Raw genomic sequence first — 24187 nt, forward strand, 5'->3', positions numbered from 1 at the left:
CCGGTCGTTTCAGTTTTGATAAGTCTACTTTATGTACAGATAGGCTAATTGGGACTGGACCTACATTTATAGTGGGATTGAACTATTGGGCGTCCACCAGGTACCAAACTCGGGACCTTTTTGACATTACGAGGGTCAACTTTACCATTACGCTATAGAGGCGGCAAAATATATCTGAAACTAAGAGGAAATTTTGAATAGAATGTGGAACATAGGAGGCAGGGTTTGAGCTGAAGAGGAAGAAGCCAGGAAATTATCCCTCCCCTTTCCTAACCTGTACATCTCTAATTCAATTTTCAACCCATCCAAGAATTTTGTCTTTCTATATTCTATATCCCTTTTGTTATTATTAACGAAGAGTTCGAAGTAATAATTTGTCTTTAAATCTCTAGTTAGCAAGTCAGCCAAAATTATGTATTTATACTAAATTTTACATTAATTGAAGATTTGCAAAGAAACAGTAAACCTTTTCATGATCGTTCCACTCAAAAAACATATGTTTCTGTAAGAGTCGCATCAAGTTTATGCTTGGAAGTAGTGATGTTCTATGAACCACACACACACACACACATGCACACGTAAGCAACAATAATAGTATTGTAATTTGAAGAGGATGTGATTTGCTAGCGGAACAAGCATGGGAATTTTCTTATCAGGGGCGGCAAAAAGGATGGGCAGCCGCCTACCCAAAAATTCAAATCAAACGTGGTAGGCAAGCACGTATCTAGAAATATATTTCGGAAGGGTCCTAACCTAATGTCTCAAAATAATAATATTAATAATGTTAAATTAAAATAAATATAATGATATTAAATTAATTAATATATTTTTATTACATGAATAGGTAAAAAGGTGGTATAATGACAGTGATATAACATCACGTATTCATTAGGTAGCTTACGTGTAGTTAAGTTGGACAAATTTTGTAAAATAAATAAATAAAGGAACTGTCCTGGCAAGGAAATTAATGTGAAATAGATAAAGAATTGAATATTTATTGAATATCAAAAAAGGATGTTAGATTCAGTTGACAAAAAGTAAAATTCCTGGTAATATTTTATGCATGTTATTATACGTAGTAATAAATCTTGCATAAATCTTCTTTGGTACTATCATTCAAAGTCGTATGATCCCAATATAATCCTTGCCTTCCAATAAGTTTGGCGGAAATAAGTAACCATCGATTAAATAAGTATATTTTCATTATTTAATTTTAGTTATTATATTATTTAGTTATTTTCATTATTTAATTTTAATTATTATATTATTTAGTTATTTTGATTATTTAATTTTTGAACTTAATAAGTCTTTCAAAATACATCCTTGGCTGTAGGGTTCGATATAAAGTGTCGCTGATTCCAATTCACGGTAAATATGCTCTGCTTCTCTACACCAAAACATACACAAATGGATGGTCTTCTTGGGTTCTTGCCTGGGAAGGAGGCAAGAATTCAAGCAGTGACAGCTAAGGGACCTTTGCCGACGAGGGGACGGAACCTAGCTGTGCAGAGGATTCAAACACCCCCGCGAACTAGCCCTCCCTGTCAGCCTGGGGCAATTTTCCAACAGAGGCATCTAGTGGCCAAGTGGCGAACTGCTTGGAATTTCAGAACATGCTGGGGGCCGTACCTTTTGCCATTGATAATACATGAGTTTTTTAAACAATCATTTTGGGCTGTGCAAGTGTCTTTTGAAAGAAAAGCCCATTCTAGATTGGTCATAAAAGAATTGAGCATTACGTTAGTATGCATCATAATGGCCATTTTCGTTTGTGCTACCCGCAAATCGCAAAACCATTTTGTGCTTATTTACGTATTTCCTTATGGGAAATTGAAAAAAAAATAATGCAATTTGTGCACATTTATTAAACTGAAATTGCATAAATGTGTCATGTACTCAAAGTTTCATAAAGTAAGTTCACATCTACTTTGTGTTTTCCAGCAAATTTTTGTCCTAAAATGTTATACATATTCAGCAAAGAGCCAATGTTAAATTTAAGCACTTTTCACGGCGACCTTAGCCAAATTCCAGCACCCTCTGAAGCATCAAAATTCAATGAAAAATCAACAAATGAGAATTATGATAGGGAAAGTTATTGGATATGATTATACAAATAGATTACCATATTTGCCGGCATATAAGGTGCACTTTTTCCTTTAGAAATAGGTGTGAAAAACAGGGTGCATCTCATACGCCAATACTCAGTTTTCAATTACATTCATTTCTGGAAATTTTCTCTGTTCTGAGTTAGACAATTTCCTTGCGGTGTGTGGCAAATATGATTAAAATGTATTCTTTCCTAGTTAGATTAGGTAAGTTATTGTTGAAAGTAGGCCTACATATTACTTTATATTTGAAATGCTGTAAATTTATTATAAATTCAATGATAAAAGATTCTTACTTGAAAATGTGTACGAAAAAGAGGTTGTGTCTTATATGCCGGCAAATACGGTAATTGATTTTCAGTTGTAACAATGTTTATATTGTGATTGTATAGAGCACCTGTACTTCAGACTAAGGAACATAATATCTCTGATTTTTCAAACCTGAAAATTTTGGATATAGGCACCTCACCCACCTACAGCTGGCTCTGATAGAAGCAATTAGTACTTGGGTCGTTCGGAAATAAATTGGACTGGCAACACTGCATTGTTGCAAATAACATCCATCAAGCGAACTTTGTCTTGCTTAACGGTCGGACATAGTTCTACATTCCACCACAAGATGGGTCTGCTAGCGCCACTACCAGACAATTGCTGATTCATAACGTGAATGGGTGTGAGTGAATATTTGGACAATCTATGAAATGGAAGTTGATCTTGTGGTCAGAGGTGGACTACATGGTTCCTGTTTAAAGAGGGTGTTTCTTCTTCATCCGAAATTCATCGCCGACTTGTGGCCGTTTGTGGTGGGTCAGCGCCTTCACGGAGTACAGTGTTTCAGTAGGTTCAAAATTTCAAAAGGGGAAACGAAAGTGTGGACAAAGGTGTCAGCAGTGGTTGCCCAAGGTCAACGTGTACCCCAGCAGCAATCCAAAGTGTTTCCAACTTGATTATGGGAGATCGACATGTAACAATTGAACAACTGCAACGTGAAACTGGTTTTGGGCGAGCAACTCTGCATGCAATCATTCATGAGGATCTGCAAATGAGGAAAATTTGTGCTCAGTGGGTGCCTCGCGATCTGACGGATCAGCAGAAACAACAGCAAGTGGACATGTGCAGAGAATTGTTGCTCCGTTACAACCAAGACAGAGAACATTTTTTCGAAGGACTGGTGACGAATCTTGGTTCCTCTTCGAAACTCCAGAGAAAAAAGGCAATCCATGGAATGGAAACATACTGGAAGTCCACGCTCCAAAAAACCTCGACCGACTCTCACTCCCAATAAGTAAATCGGTACAGTTTTCTGGGATGAAGATGGAATTTTGCTGGTGGACTGGCTTCCCAATACCCAAACTGTAAACAGCGACAGCTACTGTGAAACTCTACGAAAGCTGCGATGCAGAATTCAGCAGAGGCGGCAAGGAAAATGGGCTCTCGGGGTGATTCTTCAGCATGACAATGCGAAGCCGCATACGAGCCGCCAAACACAGGAGGCATTGGCAACAATGGGATTTACAGTGCTCCCACATCCTGTGTATTCACCAGATTTACCCTCCTCAAATTATGCACTGTTCGACAAAATGAAGGATGCATTGCGTGGTCGACATTTTCAATCTAATGAAGAACTTCAGACCGCTGTCCGTGAGTGGTGCAACTCTACTCCAAGAGAGTGGTTCTCTGCAGGCATCACGCAACTTCCCGATAAATGGGAGTGGTGCATTCAGTCAGGGGGAGATTACTGGTAATGTACATCTCCAGTTGTGGGTAACCAAATCAATGGTACAGATAATCTATTAATCCGTTACTACGTCACATGCACTGTCTGGGAGGAGTTCCATGTCATACAAAACCAAACAAACCTAATGGTCCAAGCAGCCTGTTGAGAGAGATGGTCTGACGAACAGCATTTTGTTATGTGATGTGTTGCAGTCAGCATATCATATTTTACTGCTGCTGCTTTTTTTTAAACTGAAGACCAGAATCCATTACTCTCTCTTCCATATAGAATCGCCAACCTCACTACACATGAAAACTGTACATGCATGTAAAATGGATTGTATAGTTGCATTTTAAGGCATTTTCAGACCAAAGTGACATGGGCATCTCCAGTCTGTAAGAAAACACTCATTCACTGTGTGAATAACCAACGTAATGAGGTAACATGAAGCATGCTACTGAACAACCCAGTCTGAGTAATGTGCAGCATGGCATGTCACTTTTGCATAAACGGTTGCATCCATTTTCTGAAAGGTGATCAGTGTGGCTTGTCATTTCAGTCTCATAGCTTCTGAAGGGATTCGTGTTCATATATGTATGTGTGTGTGTGTGTCCATGCCATATAGTAGGTACAGTTATTAACCACTAAAAGATTTACATTTTTTGCTGGTCTAGTTTATGTGACTTAATTCATTTTGCTCCATCAGGAGCATAGGGCTTCAGTGAAAAACCTCCATTTGACTCTGTGACGTGCCAACTCCTTGACCTCTCTACATGTTTTTTTTCTTTCTCGGCTGTTTTTTTTTACTGTTCTCTTCCATGTTTTCTTCGGACGTCCTATCATTTGGGCTCATTGGAGATTCCAGTCTAAGGCTGCTTTATTGCTCCAGTTGGTTTTCGTAAGGGGTGTCCTAACCAACTCTATTTTCTTCTTTTTATTTGGGTTGCAATTAGTTTTTGTTTAGTTTCTTTCCATTGTTCTTCATTTGATATTATTTCTGACTATTTTACAAATATCAGACCATTTTACATTAAGGGTACGCCTGAGACAACGATTAATAAAGGTTTGTATCCTTTTTGTGTTAGCTTGTGTGGCTTTCCATGTTTCGCAAGCATACAGTAAAACTGATTTTACATTTGTATTGAAAATTCTTATTTTTGTCTTATAGAAATATTGCAGGTTTTCCAAATGGGATACAGTTGTATAAATGCCCCATTAGCTTTCTTTATTCTGTTTTGTATGTCTTTATGTGAACCTCCTTTTGTTATGATACTTCCTAAGTATGTAAATGACTCGACTTGTTCAACCAGCTCGTAACTAGAGCCCAGATTTTTGTGTAATACCAAAGTACAAAATATGTACATAAATATGTAACAATAATTGATAAAAATGTACCTAAATATGTATTATCAAAAGGATATGTAGTATCATAGAATATGTAATATTAATAATAATGGAGTATCCAAGCAATTTCAAGAAATCTGCTAGATATTTATTTTATTTGAACATATTCAAAGTAATTTTAAAGACATAAGTTGTTCAAATTAAAATTTGTACCAAACTTATAAACTCGAAAAAGCACAGCAATGTACACATATTTAAGAAACCAATTTTGTCAACTATTAATTACTTTTCACATCGCAAATTATTGTAGAAGATGTAAATATGTATGAGAGCTCTTCGTAACTTTCGAAATAAATTGTTAAAAAAAAAAAAGCATCTACAGAAAGAACATTCGAATGAAAATACATAGCTAGTACTTTTGTACTTTTTTGTACAAGGAAACATACTGTGTAACTCGCTACGCACAGGAAGTAACTTTCTTGTCCACTGATGCCAAGTTTCTAGGTGCTTTGCCTAAACCTAACCAGAAAGGGGAGGGGAGAGAAACTCCAGCATCTTTCAATAAATAACAGTTCCAGTTGTTTTGTTGTTGTTGTTTTTTTATCTTCAGCCTGTCTTCCGACTTGGCAATCAATTTTAGCTGACCATAAGCACTATGCATATCATTTATTAGAAAATATGGTATCACATCAGATATAAATTTTCTTCATGTTTCAGATTGAAAATATAGGAAATAGGATCAAGATAGGAAAAAATGCCAAAATATGTTGTTTTATGTAAAGTAAATAAGCAAATATGTAACATAAAACGTATGCAAAATGATGTCAGTTACGTAATTTTACATTTTTGTGTTCAAGGTATGTATCTAGAAAGGAATAGAATATGTAATTACATACAAATCCTAGCTTTACTCATGACAAGCATTCAACTTTTCTTATCCTCGTGCGTTGACTATAATTTCTTTAGTCTTGTTCACATTAATAGTGAGTCCTGCCATCTTCGCTTCCTCCTGTAGTCTTTTTAGTTTCTCCCTCATGTCACTAAGTCTTTGTGCTAATAAGCAGATGTCATCCGCAAAATCTAAATCTTCTAGTCTATATTTGAGTCCCCATTGTATTCCTCTTTTCCTACAACCCATCATTTACTTCATAACTGTATCTAGTACTAATAGAAATATTGTCGGAGGTAGGATGCAGCCCTGTCTCACTCCATTTGTAACATCGATGTAGTCTGCCAGCTGTCCATGTAGGATTTTACATCTGAAACCTTCATACATATCTTTGTTGGAATACCATAATCTCCTAATGTCTGCCACATGACGTGAGTAAGAAACCTTTTCAAAATCGCTGAATGTAAGATATCAAGTGGCTTGCCATTCACTGTTTTGTTCCAGAATTATTCTTAAGTATTTAATAAATCAACACAACTACGTTGTCTCCGGAAACCAGCTTGTTCTTTCCTCAGTTTTGATTCTACAACATCCTTCACTCTATTTAGGATTATTCTTGATAATATCTTGCTTGGTGTACTTAGCAAAGTTATTCCCCTCCAGTTTGTACAGTTAGTTGTATCTCCCTTTTTTGGCAACTTTACTATTAAACTTTCTCTCCATTCTAATGGATCTTTTTCTTCATTCCATATTTTCTCTAACAGCAGTTGTAATAGGCCAATGGAAATTTTCACATTAGCTTTGATTAGTTCTGGATTAATGTTATCCATTTCAGGAGCCTTGCCATTCTTAATTTGCTTTATTGCTAGTCTCACTTCTATTCTATTTTGGGGGGGTCTAGTTTAATTTTGGTATCTCTTCTTCTCTATTCAATATGTCTGAAAAATATTCTCTCCATCTTTCCATTTGTTGTTCTTGGGTTAGCAATAGATTACCATTTCTATCTCTCGCCGGTTTACTCTTCCTGAATGCTTTTCTGGATAATTTCTTAGTTATGTCATATAACTGTTTTAAGTCACCTGCCTCTTCTGCATTTTGTGCTAAATCCTCTACCCATTTCCTATAATCTTAATCACACATTTTTGTCTATTTCCAAATACTCTGTTTGGGCTGCTGCTTTCTGTAATCTTGTTTTGCTTTGGTTTATTTTTTGTTTTGCTTGTTTCCTATTTTTTTTTTATTACTTCCCAAGTATCTTCAGACATCCAGTCTTTTTGTAGCTGAGTACCTTTTCTCCAGTATCTAAGTAGGTGGTCTTTACATTTTTACAATTTGTTTCAATGTTTGATTCGTGCTGTGTATTTTCCGAGAGAACTTGGAATCTATTATTTATTTCTAATTTAAATCATTTTTGTTTTTCTTCCTGTGTCAATCTTTGAAAATTAATTTTGTTTTTTCTTCCTTCAAACTTCTTGGATGTTGACATTTTTTTTAGCTTAAAATTGGTTACCACAAGATGATGATCACTTGCGGTCTATTTGGTTTTCTGTAGTGCTATCTGGTGAAACCCAAGTTACTTTATGACAGTTTTTATGAGGAAAGAGTGTTCCTCCAATGACCAATTCATGATATGCACATAGGTTTATCAATCTTTCTCCATTGTCATTTATATCTCCCAAACCATGTTTTCCCATTATACATATGTTCCAATCCTTCATTTTGCGAACCTACCTTGGCATCCATGTCACCCATGAGGATTAAAATATCTCTCTTCAAATTTTTTATTGGGTCATTTAATTGTTGGTAAAATTCGTATTTCCTCTCAATTTCTGTTCTCTGTGGGAGCATAACATTGTATTATAGTTATATTTCTAAAACGGGTTCTAAACCTAGCTGTAACATTCTGTCGGAGATGGGCTTCAATTCTATTAGGCTATTCATTCTGTTTGGGAGTATTCCTACGCCATTCTTGCCATTATCTCTTATTTGTCCTGAATACAGAATTGTATTTCCTTCTTGTGTTGTTATTTCACCAGTCATCTCACCTCAATCAATCCAAGAATTTCTAGTTTGTATTTTTTCATTTCTCTTTCCACTTGTAGTTTTGAGCTTCCTCTCAGAGTTCTGATATTCCAACATCCTATCTTAGTTTTCAGTTTAACATCAAAGGTTGTCGTCAAAGGGTCAGTCCGGTTGTGTTTCACTTTAGCTTCTTTAATAAGGTAATTTAAGATGTGCAGGTTATTGGCCTACAGCACCCAAGCTTGGTGGTGGGGCTGCCATCTCAAGTATCCAAGCATGCTGTTTTCTGTCGGGGTTGTCTCCCTTAGCCTTGGAAGATCCCTCTTCACCACAAGGCAGTGGTTCCTTTATATTTAACCCAAGAAGGGAAGGTTTCATTTTCCACCTTCTGAACCATACCAAAGGATTCCTCAGCCGTTGAGGTCTTAGCCGTAACACTGGCAATGGACCCTTACAAGGTGCTATCATCCGGAGCCAGATGGACCAAGGTGTTTTTTTTTATGTCTAAAGAAAAAAAAGAGGTGTTACTCCTCTTGGTTTTCCGCTGTTAAGATGATCATTCATCTTCTTCCGCCTTTGGAGCCGTTAACCATTAGGCTTCTTCTTAGTCTGGCTTTTCCTTGCCAGCCTACCCTACCAGTAGTAATGTTACTGCCGGTTTAACCTGACAAGTCATTGGAGCATGCAAGCCCCACCACCAACTACAAGGTCATGCAACCACTAGGGGCCAGTTTATGTGCAAACGGTAATTGTTTCTTAGTTTTAAGAATGTTTCTAAAGCTTTTAACATTTTTAAAAAAAATTATGATCCGTGTACGGTTGACCCCATGTTTATGTGACATGAAATTACCGTGCATATACGATCAGAACCGAACGGTTGGCAACTCGTCAATTTTTCTCACTATCCTGGCCTGGATAAACACCGCAATTTTGGCTGCAACGAGAACTCAGCCCGGACAATTCTCACCAAAGGCGAGAGGCTAATTATTAGTATACGCGGAAACTCGTACAATTTAATTCGGTTAACATAAACTGCTAGCATTAATATTAGAAAGTGTGCAGATAAGGAATAATATCACTTGTAATAAATAAAGTTACGCAACAAGTTTATTGCTTAAGCGTTCGTGCGATATGTGTTATCCATTGTGCACATGTGGTTTTAATGTCATTTATCGGTTGTCACATGTACATAAGGAGAGTAAATTGTCCGTAACGTTCATCAACAACTGAACGTAAACAATCGTCGATCTTGCGTATTTACATGCAACCACCCGCTAGTTGCGTTTCATTTGTTTGGAATGCGTCGTAGTATGGCGACAAGTAGTTCTGATGGAAGTTGTACAGCGCCTATAGATTTCCATTTATCTTCATCATTAGATGATTGTTGCAGCAGATTGAGTGGAAATTTAGAAAAATGCCCTCTGTGCAGCAACTCAAGAAAAACATTTTATTGCAAACAGTGTGTTCAAAATGGGGATTTTGTTCACTCAACTCCGTACCTCGCAGAAAGGTAAGTACTCTGCTGGAAATCAGCTGTCTATCCAAAACAAAGGAACGCAAAGTGGTGCCCTTGGTTACCTGTATAAAACTATGTAGTAATTAATATATGCTATGCTGTACTGTACGTATAGTAAAATATACCGTGCAAAATGCACATTTATAAATATTAAACAAATTGTTTTCATTTCAGCTGTAATAACGATGATAGAAGCGAAACAATAGGGTGAAGGAATTTTTTTCATTTGCATGCATTACGGTATAATAACAATTACGCATCCCTTCTCACAAGTAAATAATTATTACGCTTCATTGTTGCGAATTCTATTTTCTTAATTTTGGCCGTATTTCTTGGTCATATACAAGAGCATTTTTCACAAATAAAAATTAATGAGTATTGTAACCCTGATTTCTCGTTAAAAGTGAATAATAATGGTAACAGTTTCATACATCTGAGGCACATTTCTTCATTTTTACAGAAGAAACTACGGTAAATATGCGATATCGCCCGGACAGATTTCTTCAAATTTACAGGAGAAAGTACTTACTGAAATGAGTTTCTTTAGCATTCTGGACGTTCTTGGAGGTATTTTCTTTCACGGAAAGTAAAAACTTCATTTTTGAATGCTGCCGAACAAGAATTAATCACTTTTTACGTAAGAAATTGGCATTGCCTGCCACATTATGCCGTTGTTTCCATTGTGTGCATGCAGATGGCGAGAGCATTGAAAGTCACGGTAAGAGTCTAGTTTACATCCTTTTCACAAGGAATACGTGTCATATATCGTTGGAAAGGTTATTGTATAAGGAATTCAACAAACTAAATCCCAAGGCGAGGAAGAATTTCCTGGAGGAGAAAATCGAGAAAAACCGATGATGTCCGGATATGCGTGATTGAACGTACTGAGGACATTTTTCGATGATGAAGCACATATTTAGGGGTGAAATGAGTGCTAATGGAACCTAACCTAACAGGCCTAACCTAACCTCGTAGGCATACCTTGTTCCCGTGAATGGTTAGTGGCAGAAAGTGTAAAAAGAAAAACTTACTTACCCTACGGATGCCGGAGCGCCGGCTGTCTGCTAGCACGGTTTTGTAAACTGGCAAGAAGGAGTGCGCAAGAATGACGTAAACGGGCAAGAAGGACGTAAACTAGACTCTAGCCAAAGTCACGCAATCTCTGCAATGTTTCCAAACGTGCCTTTTTCTTACGAGAATTTTTTTAACTATGCTTACCTAACCCTTCCAGAAATGGTCCGTGGGGCTATCGTGAATGGTTTTTGGGGCTATCCGTCAATGGTTTGTGGGGCTATTGTGAATGGTTTTTTGGGGCTAACCGTCAATGGTTTGTGATGACATAATAAACATAAAATTTTTTCGGTGAAGAAGGTTGAAACACTGCATACCCACTCCAAATCGACAAAACACAAGCACGACGCGTGATGATGCATGACGAGTGCACACCATATTGTCTATTACAGAAACGGAACAAGTAAGACAAATAATCAATCGTAATATGAAAAGTTGACACTATTTTATGGAAAAAGGCATAACTTCACCTTAAAGAATGTCTCGCAAGGCAAAATAGGTAAGTACCAGTGGTAAAATTAAGGAAATAAATGAGTGAAAGGTGTCCGGGCGTTATCGCATATTTACCAAAACTACTTACGGAAGAGAGATTCTGTAAGGTCTGGTATTTTCTTTCATTGGGGTATCTATTTGACCGAAAAATTGTCAGTGTTTCGAACCCCCCCTTTTTTTTAACTATGCTTGCCTAACCTAACCTTATCGGAATTGTTCGTGGGGCTATCCGTCAGCTAGTCGTGCATAATGTACAATTTGCACACATGACGAACACGATAGTTGGTATTTTTCGGTGTAGAAGGTTGGAAACACTGATATTCGAAAACAAAAGAAGCGATATAATTTGCAAAGTAAGCGATGTCGCATGGTTACGTGCGTTCGGTAGCACTTAGAAAAATGCCTTATTTTTAGCAGAAAAAGTGTTTGTTTTCGTGTAAAATGCATAATGGCACCTTGAACTAGGTTCCGCAATACACAATTGATAAGTACGGACCTTGCGAAACACAAAATATCCGATTTTAATGTGTCTCCGATCTATGAAACTGGTACCAATAATAATAATAAAAACCTCCTCCCCCCACATGCAAATATGGAGTTAGAAAGCGATGGCATACAGTTACAAGATATTTTAGAGCAAAACAAGAATGTGTTGATACATTATTTTTCCCGCAGATATCTCAAAATGAATTTAATATCCAAGACAATATCAAAATAGGACCCAGGTTTCTTTTGTTTTATTGCAAATTCATCATCCTACGAATGCAACTTTAACATGCTTCGATTTCGATTTATTGCGGAGTTTTAGCGATTACTTAAGAATGTGTTCAATATATGCTTTCGTAGTTAGGTTTGGCTCTGTTAGCATTAAAATAAAGGGTAACAGTATGGTATAGTGAAAACACATTTCACTCGTTAATTTCCTAATTGTTTACATTTCTACTTACCTGTTATGCATAGCGGAACATTTTTGAACGTGGGATTTTACTTTTTCACTGAAAAAGGGTAATTTTTGACATTACAAGTATTTATTGTTCATTGCTAATTCGCTTTCGTTACACACAATATGGCGGGTAAATCTTGACTCACGTTGTCTATCATCAGCTGATATGCAGTGTTTCCAAACTTATTAACCAAAAAATGCCGCACAAACAATTCACAGAAGGTTTTTAAGCGAAAATTGATCAACAAACCATTCACGGAAGGTTAGGTTAGGTTCTGTTAGGTTAGGGAAACAGAAAATTAAATTGGAAGAAAAAAACCTCTCACACGTCATCTTGTAAAACTACCGCGTGGTTGCAACACTAACAGGGGGTTACATAATCGAACGCACGGAACATTTGATTCACGTAGTCCACGGTAATGGTGGCAAGATTTTGGAGGTGATGTGATCAGCACCAAGCTCCAGCCACCTTTGCCCCCCCCCCCCCCCAGGTTGCCTGCAATGATTTGAGACTGGGTGAACACCGGAGCCACTTATGTCTGGACAAGACCGAAAAAATTCCCACCTTGGGAATCAGACCTGCCTCTCCCCCATTGTAGTCTGATACCCTATCGACTAGACCAGCGCAGCTCCTTTGGTGAGTTCCATACTTGGAGTAATTCAATTTATTTTAATATATTTGCTTGTTCTCATAGATTTTCTTCACACTTAAAATGTCTCACCTATCATCTACAAGTAACTGTTGACTAGACAAGTATTTCATAACAGAGTTGACATGCTCCTAGAATTTCTTAAGAATAGAAAGCAATTTCGTTCTATTGTTTACATAATATAATAGAACACTGGTAATGTGAATTTGGAAAAACAGTGTTTTAGAAATAACTCCCCCCCCCCCTTTTTGTTGAAATCCTGTGCACTCTACTGCTCAGAAAGACCTTGCAATATTCTCAGCATTAACTGTAAAATAGGTCATCATCATCCATAATGGTGCAGTCCACCTTGAGCTTGGACTAATGTATTTTTCCTCTTCATTAGGATTGAATCGATACCGGTACTCTCACTGATTCCCACCAATACCGATACTTGAAAATTGTAATAATTTAAATTTCTTCAAAATTTATAGATTAATATTAATATTTAAGTACTCCACTCTAATTTTATGTGTCAATATATTAAGATTTCTGCTTTAAATATTTGAGAATTCCATCATAATATTAAATTATATGTTACTTTAACACAAAAATTCAGTTTGTTCACAAAAAACTTGCAAAATAAAGAAACATCGAATTTTGCATAATTTCCATAATTTCAAAATTCTATAAAAGTATCGGCAGGTATCAGTAAATAAATTACAACCGATGTCAGTATTGGCTCAGCATAGGTGTGGGCAAGGGGGGGGTCCTAATCACGGACGTTCGCATATTTGTTTTCCACGAAGGGACAAACAAGGTATTTTTCCATGGGGCATATTACCCTGATAATAGTGTTGTCCCCTCAAAAAACACCTCTTCAAATTGAAATTATCGCATAATAATTAATGTAAATGACTATGACTGAAATCAAATTATACATGCAAAATATATACTTTTAGGTTGACATTCGTTTTCGAAGGGGGAGTTGTGGCCTTTCTCCCCCCCCCCCCCTTCCAGACATTCCATGCCCCTATATTATTTGCTTTCACTTAGAAATTTAGTGTAGAGGAAATCATTGCTGTTATTAACAATATTATACTCTTAAAGAAAATGAAGTATTGTCAAGCCTATGAAAGTTCGAACCAACTTCGGGAGAAGGGCGTTCAGTGGCACAACCACAAGGGGGCAGGGTGCATTGCCTTCCCAACCTTGGACGGAAATCAATTCTAGGGGGCAAACATTGAAGTGAAAGAATGCAAGTCTAGCAGAATCTAAGAGTAGCAGGAGTAAAGAATACTGAAGATGGAATTAGTTTTCACGTCCTTCTTGTGTTATTTCTTCCAGACGGCCGGGAGCACAGAGGGGCAATTGCCTCTCGACTTCAAATTTTATACAAATAAAAATTCACTTCGTAAAATTTTCTTACAGTCTTGTCAAGTTCAGGGCAGTAGTAGCTAGGGGGCTGCGAGAGTTGTCCCTCTATGCCAAACGTTGTAAATGAGAATGCCATGGTATCCCATGATTTTTTTTGCATGCTATTAAATCAATATTGTTTTGAATTTCTTGCTCGCTTCGTTCGCAATTTCTTTCTTTTCTGTAATGCATTGTGGACAATTCCAGTTTAGTTTGGATGAAAAGGAGCATGCACATTTCAAAGACAATTTATATCATTTTCGCATTTGGTTTGTTATGGGGCGGATGAATTGATTATGTAATGTTTTTAAATAATATGTTATATACATACAGGTATTGGACAAAATAATGGAAACACGAGTTGGAAATGAGACATATTTTCAATATGCCTGATAACACTGAGCACGGCGGAAATCAACCTTGTTGTGTTTGTTGCAGGTAGTATGGACTGCACACTGACAGTAGAGTGAGGCAGTATGGTAGTGGACGTAGTGCAGGTGTGATGAGTGACCAGTATGTCCAACCTGACGGAGTTTGAAAGAGGTTGAATTGTTGGTGCCCATTTCGCTGGAGCATCTGTGAGCAAAACAGCGACGTTATGCAGTGTAACATGAGGCACGTTCTCGAAAGTCATGACCGCATACACATTGCACGGTAAAACAGGGTCTTCTAAGCACAATTGTGGTTGAAAGTCAAACTTGCAAGAGAAGAATTGCCGGGCCTTGAAGCGAGCGTATTGTGACATCGCAGAAGAAAACAACGGTCACCAACTTAATCAGCACCTAAACACCCCAGTGTCATGCAAAATAGTGAGGCGGGAACTGCATCAAATGGGTATCCATGGGCATGTTGCTATTGCCAAGCTACTAATAACTGACACGACTGCTCGAAGGAGACGTGCATGGTGAAATGACCACAAAACTTGGACGTTGGAAGACTGGAAACATGTCATTTGGTCAGACGAGTCCACCTTTACCATCTTCCCCGCCACTGGACACGTGTTTGTATGGTGAACACCCTCGGCAGCATACGATGTGGACTGTCTCTATTATGGTCTGGGGTGCTATATCATGGTATTCGACATCCCCCTTGTCACATTACACAGTCGGGTCACAGTAGCAGTGTATAGAGAACTCTTGGGTAACCAGGTCCACCCTATGGTGCAAACCTTATTTCCAGACAAGAATACAATCTTTCAGGATGACATACTGCTGGCACTGTTCAAGAGTGGTTTCCAGAGTATGTTGATGAGGTTCAACATCTTCCTTGGCCCGCCCAGTCCCCAGGCCTGAATATCATCGAGCTTCTGTGGACTGTTTTAGAAACCAGGGTTCGTCGTCCATTTCCAACTCTTTCGTCTCTACCTGAGCTGGAGGCTATGCTTCATGAAGAATGGCTCACCACCATTCAGGACTTGTATCGGTCTATTCCGTCCCGAATTCAAGCTGTATTGCATGCTAAAGGTGGCCCAACACTGTATTAATACATGATGTTCCGACTTCCCCAGGTGTTTCCATTATTTTGTCCAATATTATATATATATATATATATATATATATATATATATATATATATATATATATACACCCATGAATGCATTTAAAACTAAAAGAGTGAGATAAAATGAGATTTTTCTTTCCAGACTGAACTTTCATCAAGGCTTTTGCCCCCCTATGCAAGCCTATGTGGCTCAGCCCTACTCTTCATTCTTTCTTTTCCTTCACCTCTTCCTTCGAGTTGTCCAACTTAAGCAGTTGTTTTGCTCCCTGCCATATGCTTCCCATTTGTGTTAATAGGTGGATCTTCAAACATCTTTTCCTCCCATATCCTACCATAGAATTCAAGTTCCATGTCTTACCCATTTTTATTTTCATATCTATGTAATTATACTTTTGGTAGAGTTCAGCAGAGTTCCAACTTTTACCGGTTCAAATATCTTCCTCAGTAGGTCATGAAAGATAAATTAGCAAAATTATTTTCCTCTGTTCTCTTAATCAACATTAGCTATATTGTAGAAAAACTTAACTTAAACCATGGCTCGACAGCCCTGGAAGGTCCTTGTCCTATCTCCCGACTGCCAGTCTCCCTCCCACAATCCTACCTATTAGGTGTGGAGATCTTCAATCGGTAATGGGGTGACATGAGGTCAGCAGGTCAAATCCTCAGCCGTTATAAAAGATTTCTGAGACCAGGTTACGCTACTCACTTGTAGCTCCCCAATTTTTTCATGATGGTGGGTTGCCACCGGTCCTATACACAGGCTGAAAACCCAGAGACTGAACCCAGGAGACTCGAACCCATGCCATCCTGCAGTCGGAGTTAAAGCACAGCACCTTGTAATTATAAAATTAAAACCGGAACATACCATCTATATTTCTGTAATATACATCCAACCGTGATCACCCCTACCAGTATATGAAACTTTGTTCTCCCACATAGCCGCACATTGTCCTCTAGGGGCCCCATTGCTCATCGCTGGCGACTTTAACATCCCTGACATAACTCATCCTACTAACGACCTCCTCATGTTAGGTTCCCACTGTCGTGAATTGAAGTACTTTATTGATTTTAATGATCTAAACACTTAAATACTATACAAAATTCCAACGGTAAAACCCTAGATTTAGTCCTAACAAATATAGAGAATGTAAAGATACTCCGGCAGGATGCACTGGTGCCGGAAGATACTCACCACCCACCCCTAAGAATAAATATACCACGCCCCAAACCTAAGCATAAAACATCAAACTCGAGTATTAAGCGATACAATTTTAAGAAAGCTGATTTCGTCATTATGTTTCACAAATTTAAATCAGCTAACTGGGAACAATTACATAAATACAATGATATCGATCTTGCTTTTGACAAATTTTATGAAATAATTAAGTGTATATTTGATGAATGCGTCCCATTCTCCCACTCAACTTATTCTAATCAGTACCCATGTTGGTTCACACTAGATATTATAAAAGGTATAAAGATCAAGTCACACCATCATAAAAAATGGAAACAAAAACAAGGGAATGTAGGGTATCATGAAGCTAACTTTAAAGCCCTAAGATCGAAATTAAAAGTGGAAATAAACAAAGCTTACCAACTTACCTTAACAGCTGCGAAGCTAATCTGACTCGCGACCCAAATCTATTTTGGTCTTTAATTAAGAATCAAAGGAAGAATCCACCAGCCCAACCAACCAAACTCAATGGTGAACCTATTAGTAATAATAATATCCAGAATCTTTATGCTACATATTTCGAACATGTCTTTCCCGCGGAACCATCCTCTTACGAAACCACACGTACGAACGTGCTCCCGAAATCCCAACTTAGTCTCTTAAGCATCCCAGAAATCTCCCTAAAAGAAATCTAAAAAGCCATCAAGAAACTCAAACCAAAAAGGGCAGCTGGACCGGACCAAATCGCCCCCCCCCCCCCCCCACGTTATTAAAGGTTGGTCAGAGATGCTGAAGTTCCCTCTCCACACCCTCTTTGATTTAATCTTGAAAACAGAAAAATTCCCCGCAAGTTGGAAAACGACTGAGATTTGTCCAATCCCCAAAACAGCAGATAAGTAACTACAGACCAATCGCGAAACTGTCTGCTCCAGCTAAACTCTTTGAGCAAGTAATTTATAATCATATTTACTCACATGTCAAACCTATCCTTTCTCCACACAAGCATGGATTTGTACAAAACCGTTCAACTGTGACTAATCTCGTCGAATTAACAAATTATGTTGCGTCAACTATTGACGATAAAGGACAAGTCGATGTAATATACACGGACTTCTCAAATGCCTTCGACACGGTACACCACGATACTTTAATTCAGAAACTAGCCTACATCTGCCTCTCCCCACAAAATATAAAACTACTTGCTTAATATTTACAGAATAGATGACAATATGTCATGCACCAAGGACTAAGGTCCTCCTATTACATAGCCAGCTCCGGTGTCCCCCAAGGTTCGAACCTAGGCCCCCTGCTGTACTTGATTTTCATTAACGATTTACCAGACGCACTGAAAAACTCCGAAAAATTAATCTTTTTAAACAAATTAAAAGCGATCACGACTGCACGAAATTACAAGACGAACTTAACGAAGTACTTGATTGGTGGAAAAGCAACAAGATTAATCTCAAGAAATGCAAAGTAGTATCATTCACACATAACAAACATCCCATCCAATACTCATATAACTTTACCGACGTAGAAATCCTAAAAGAGAATATTGTAACTGATTTTGGAATCATTTGACAAAGTTTTAAACTTCCAGACACACACTGTGTGCATCCTCAGTGAAGTGCACAGGAACCTAGGATTTGTGATGAGAATGGGTAACCAGTTTAAGAAAAAAGAAACCTTTTTGCTACTTTACTATACACTTGTCAGATCAAAACTTGAATATGCCTCAGTCGTTTGGGACCCGTTATTTATAAAGGAAATCGAAAAAATAGAGAAACTCCAAAATAAATTCTTAAGGTATTTAGTATATAAATTAGATGGCATTTATCCAAAATTCACTTCGGGTGACAACTTATGCAACATGCTGAGTGTCCCGTCCCTTGAAAAAAGAAGACAGACGCACCAATTAACCTTCTTTTTCAAACTTGTCAATGGAAAAATAGACTCCTCCGCACTTCTCGCAAAAATAATCTTTTATGTTCCATACTCAAAATTAAGACCCAGAAATTACCTCTTCCAGATTTCACGCGGTAGAACCAGGATGGCCGAAACGGATCGCATGAGGAGGATGTGCGCGTTGTACAATATAGTCTCCAATAATACCCCTGACATTGATCTATTTAGACCTAAAAGCAAACATATTATGTGAAACCTGTATATAATATCATTGTAACCAATGTACGTATGTTGTATACTTTATGATATACCACCCTTGTATTATATATTGTTGTTATGTAATGATTATTCTGTTCCGTCTTATACGTAGTTCTTTTCTCATTGTCTTTGTTTTCTCTTTCCAATTCTTTATCACTTGTTTTGTCAATATGTATGTGAACTGAACTCAGTTAACCTCAAAACACTGTAACTGGGCATTTGCCTGTAGTGTTTAATAAATAAATAATGTTGTATTGTAGAAATGGCATCCATTGATTGGCATATTGGTATTACTATATCATTTTGTAATAGTAATCAGGATTAGAATGTCCGCCTTGGAAAAATCTGAAATTCCTACAACTTACACCCTATCCTGAAAAACAAATTTGCCTCATGCATTGCCTCTTGAATTTTATCATTACCTGTTATGGTGTGTTTCAATTATTTCATAACTGCAGTTAAGTGCACAGTTTTAAATAAAGGTAAAGCCATAATACCGGGTGGCCAGAATTAAAGTTATCCAACTCAGAACTCTCTGTAGCCTGTTTGAGGCATCATAGAATTCTGAAATTTGGTGGATCCACTATGCAGACCATGGGGAAGAGGATGGCGATACATTTTTTTTAAAAGAAGTTAAATTTTCCACCATCAGGTTGAAATGTGGCGCTGTACTTCCATGATGGGTTGTAATGACGTAAACTGCTCCAATTAGTTATGGATTTGCCTTTACCTTGCAATAAACGAGAGATTATTTTCTCGCAACTTCCAGCCACTAACAAATGTCTTTCTAATTAATAACTTGGCTAAATCACTTAACGTGAGTGCTGAACAAAAGTTCGGAAGTGATCACCATGCCATTAAATAAAAAAAGAACGTGAATTGCTGGTGAAGTTGTTTTATCAGAACGGTAGTAATAGTGCAGCTGCACTGCAAGGTTATCGTCATGCGAAAGGACTTCGAAAGGGGCCCATGGCGATGCATGGTTTAAGAAAGATGATGAAATTTGAAGAGACTGGAGTATAGAAAAGTTAGATGACTGGAGATCTGTGTGTTGCAGAAGGAAGGGGCCGCCGGCCGGTTGCAGAAGAAGTTGTCACCGAAGTGGCTGTTGCAATGGCGGATAGAACCTCTTCTTCCCGATATTCTGAGACTAGTGCGCGAGCTTACGTTATTACTACAACCCATCATGGAAGTACAGCGCCACATCTCAACCTGGTGGCGGAAAATTGAACTTTTTATCGCCATCCTCTTCCCCATGGTCTGCATAGTGGATTCACCAAATTTCAGAGTTATACGATGCCTCAAACAGGCTACAGAGATCTCTGAGTTGGGTAACTTTAATTCTGGCCACCCGGTAGGTAAGGCAGTGTGCAGGATTCTTTCTAGGAAAGGTCAGTGGAGGATTTATTTCCTCAAAATTATGCTGTCCCCAGTAACCTTGATGAGAGTTTGACATTCTGGTGTTCTTCATACAAAAACCTCTACATCAGTCCAGTATGAATTTCTGTAATGTATTTTTGACATTCACTTTCATTTCATTCGTCCCTTTATGGCATATGGCAGGATGAGTGGGATGGGGTAGATGGCAAGAAGCTTTGTGCTGTCAAGCCAAGCATTGAATCGTGGTGTTCTTCGTACCCCACCCCCAGAGAAGAAGTCATAATCACACAACTTACTGTGACAACGGTTGGATCTGTTGCTCCCTTTGTACAAAAAATGTGTTTTCTTGTTTTGTTACGATTTTCTACCACTTTTGGCTATGATGAAGATGCATCATAATTTGATGCCCATGCTGAGATTCGAATTTGAAACCTTCCGTTTTGGCATTGTGGGTCGACGTTGAATCCTGTAGATCACATGAGCAACTATAAGGCATGCAAGCAGTAAAATACGGGTTATTTCTTGAGGGAGAATGAATTTTTATCGAGTTTGTTACGTGCTACTCACATTGAAGATGACGTAAAGCTGTTGGTGGCTCTCTACTTGTATGTTTATTGATTTCAGAGATGATAGCAAATACAGGACAATTCAAAATGTTCGAGCTGTTCGAGATCCCGAATGTCAGGAAGTCATTTCCTGAAGTTTGGATCTAGAGGAGATTTTTTTTTCCAATCCTGATACGATATTATGGGATTAGACACATCCTTACACATCACTAAATCAATAAGTGTCTTTGTTACATTCCTATAGCAGTATAGGTTATACAGTAAAACTTCTCCTAACGGACACCTCTGAATAGCGGACACACTAAATTACGGACATTTTTAAATTCCCGGCAGAAATACATGGGGTTTAATGGCAATATTACTTCTCAATAGTGTTGTCCACGGGACGAGACGGGACAGACTTTTAAAAATTCGAGACGAGACGAGATTGACCAGGTGTCATGAGACAAACGAATATTTTCGAGACGAGACAGGCCGAAGTCTCGTCTCGTGGGCAACACTACTTCTCAATAAACAGCCTGAAATAAAACGGTCGCAATTCCTGGAATTCAACACAACAATGGCCAGTATTTCGAACTAGCGCGCATTGTTTCATGTTACACCGAATGTATTTCTTTTTAAAAGAACAGACAGTAGACAGGAGTAGACAGTATTCTTTGTGGTTATCTTGAAGTGAGTGCCACTTCTGCTACGTATTTTATTTTTTGAAATTTGTAATGTTAGTAGTAGGGATACTTTAGTAAATTTAAATTCACTGTATGTAGTACAGTCTTGAATGTAGGAAAAAAAAACATTATGTTCGTAAAGTACGCACTGTAATATTCTTAACCTATTGTGTAACATCCTACACTTTTTTCTGAATAACGAACATTATTTTTTTCCCCAGACCTGTCCGTTATTCAGAAGTTTTACTGTAATTGTAAAGATTAGGAAGAATTCCAGGGAGGAATGTGCTCTGTATTAAGGAGGGTGGTGTCAGAGTAAGTTCTCAAGGGGAGGTGCCCGTCCCCTCTAGGTAGGGCTCTTGTTAACGTGTTAAGGCACTAATTGTTGAAAAGGCAATTTTTGGTATTACAGGATTTACTTATGATTGTGTCATTTCCCAGATGGCGTAGTGGTAACGTCGTCGCCTTGTAATCAAGAGGTCCTGTGAAGGCGCATAGTGGTTCGGGTTCCACTTTAAATTGTAGGTCCAGACCCGATTAGTCTTCCCGTGCATAAAGTGGACTTAAAAACAAACTCGTAGGCACCCCGATGTAGGGGAACACGAATTGCTTTGAGTAATGAGATCTTAAGCGCTTCCTTTTGCTTGTTTTATATAATTATAAAATTCGGTGACCTGCAACTTGAGATAGGCGTCCAATTGCAACCGTTTCTTCTTTTTTTTAAAGTTGCGCAGTTTACTTACTACACTACTGGCATGAGAAATTTAACCGTTTGAATTTCTTAATATTAGAAAATAACAAGTCTCCGTTTTCCTGGGGCCGTAAATGCATTGAACGTGTCAAAAGAGGTTCCAAATAGGAGAGACAGACAGATCATCGTTATCTGTGGATCCGAGTGCAAGTTTTGATCGGTAAGAAGTATTATTTTTTTTCATTGAATTAAGTATTATGTGAAGCACCTAAGTGGTTACCAGCCAGAATTGAGTGGAAACACTACTCAAAAGAAAGTAAGTGTGCTAATTCTCACATTGACGCAAGATTATTACAAATATTCTTGATGCTGGAAAGTGAATTTAGATCTGATAGTAATTATAGGTAAAGAGGTGAGGGATGCACTTCTCTAACGAAGTAATGCAACATCTTCAGAAGTGTTGGAAGGTCCGCGACGTTTCAACTCTGGCCCTTGTGTAGTAGAGTGCATCACACATAATTTTGCCGTTGCGTAGAAACGAATTTTCGTTTCGTCTCCCTCTCTCTTAGCATCACGTGTTCTACCCTGCTCGAAAACCTTCGCTATTGTTGCCATATTGTCATTCCATACCTGGACACACTCGCGCAAACATCATTGAAAACAATTGAATAGCGCTCCAGCTCGCGGTTCCCACCGTTCGGCAGGGACGGTAATGTGGCAATATAGCACGGCGTAGTGGTTGCTTCTTTTATGCAGTGCATGTTCATTGGCTAGCTAGTAACTAGTGTTGCCAACTGTAATAATGAAGCACTATTTCTGTCACGGAAGGAAAAGGGCAGGTAAAGTGGCGGTGAGTTTTGTTGGATTGGGAGCACCATATTTTTATTTTATACTAAGTATTTGACCGGTTTGACGTTGTGTGCGTGTATTGCGTGTGTGTTTGCTAATGAACGTTAAATTCCATAATGCCTCCAGTTCTGTCGAAGTTGAAATCAAAAACCTTGCATAGCCAAGCTCGGGAAATTCTAAGCAACGTGCACGAGTTCATGAAGGAGGAAGCCAGGTTTAATTCACAAATTGTACATATTTCATAATTTTGGAATTATTCAAAATAAATAAATTATGTGGCTCCAACATCATTTCAACTCTGGCTCCGGCACGTGTTCTTGTAGAAATTGCATAGAGGAGGCTGTCATTTTTGCTGCTTAATGCGATACATATTGTTTTCTGTTAAAATTGCCATGCTTTGATGGGTGACCAAGTTCATAGCAGGGCCGGCGGAAGGGGAGGGCGAACCGTGCCATCGCCCAGAGCGGCAAAATTTGAAGAGAAGAAAAAAATAAGCCTATTGAAAACTGTGATCGAGCGAGATATTCTTTTGCGCTGAATAGTATTGAAATAGCATAAGAAGTCTCATTATTTATTTTATATTTTGATGTTTTAGTTAGGAATATATTGATTTTCAATTTTCCGTTGCTGCGTAATGACCGGGGGGGGGGGGTCGAAATAGAGCGGCATCTGCCGCCACCTCCCAGGGAGGCAAAATGACTAGCGCCGGCCCTGGTTCATAACAAAAGAAAAAGCCGCGCAGCTTATCGTCTAGTGGCAGTATATGTACTTGTTATTGTTGTGGAAGCCGGCATCCTTTGTAAATGTACAACAAAGGCAACCGACTGTCGCCGATCTCAGAGAGGAAATAATAATACTGCTTGAGGAGGAGTGTTATGGTGTAATTGTAGCGGTTTAACACGTTGGCATGTTATTATCTGCCGTTGCAGTTCCATACCAGTGTATACGGGTTTTGGGAGTGAAAAGTTAGAACGCCACCAGTGCATTAATGCAATGAAAAATAATATATATATATTTTTTTATTTTGTTTGAAATCACTCAAATAAGGAATCGTA

The 24187-nt window shown here is 38.2% G+C and overlaps 1 protein-coding gene across 1 annotated transcript in view; it reads left to right on the forward strand.

Moving 5' to 3' along the window:
* Positions 1 to 9345: 9345 nt before the first annotated feature.
* Positions 9346 to 24187, forward strand: part of Atg14 (autophagy related protein 14) — a 65242-nt gene continuing 50400 nt past the window's right edge. The window contains exon 1 of the mRNA XM_083118832.1: positions 9346 to 9587. Coding sequence (XP_082974958.1) covers positions 9376 to 9587 — 212 coding nt within the window. The 5' untranslated portion in view covers positions 9346 to 9375. The remainder of the gene's footprint in view (positions 9588 to 24187) is intronic.

Source organism: Lepisma saccharinum, chromosome 3 (genome assembly GCF_977018435.1).
Source record: "Lepisma saccharinum chromosome 3, izLepSacc3.1, whole genome shotgun sequence".
NCBI lineage: Eukaryota > Metazoa > Arthropoda > Insecta > Zygentoma > Lepismatidae > Lepisma > Lepisma saccharinum.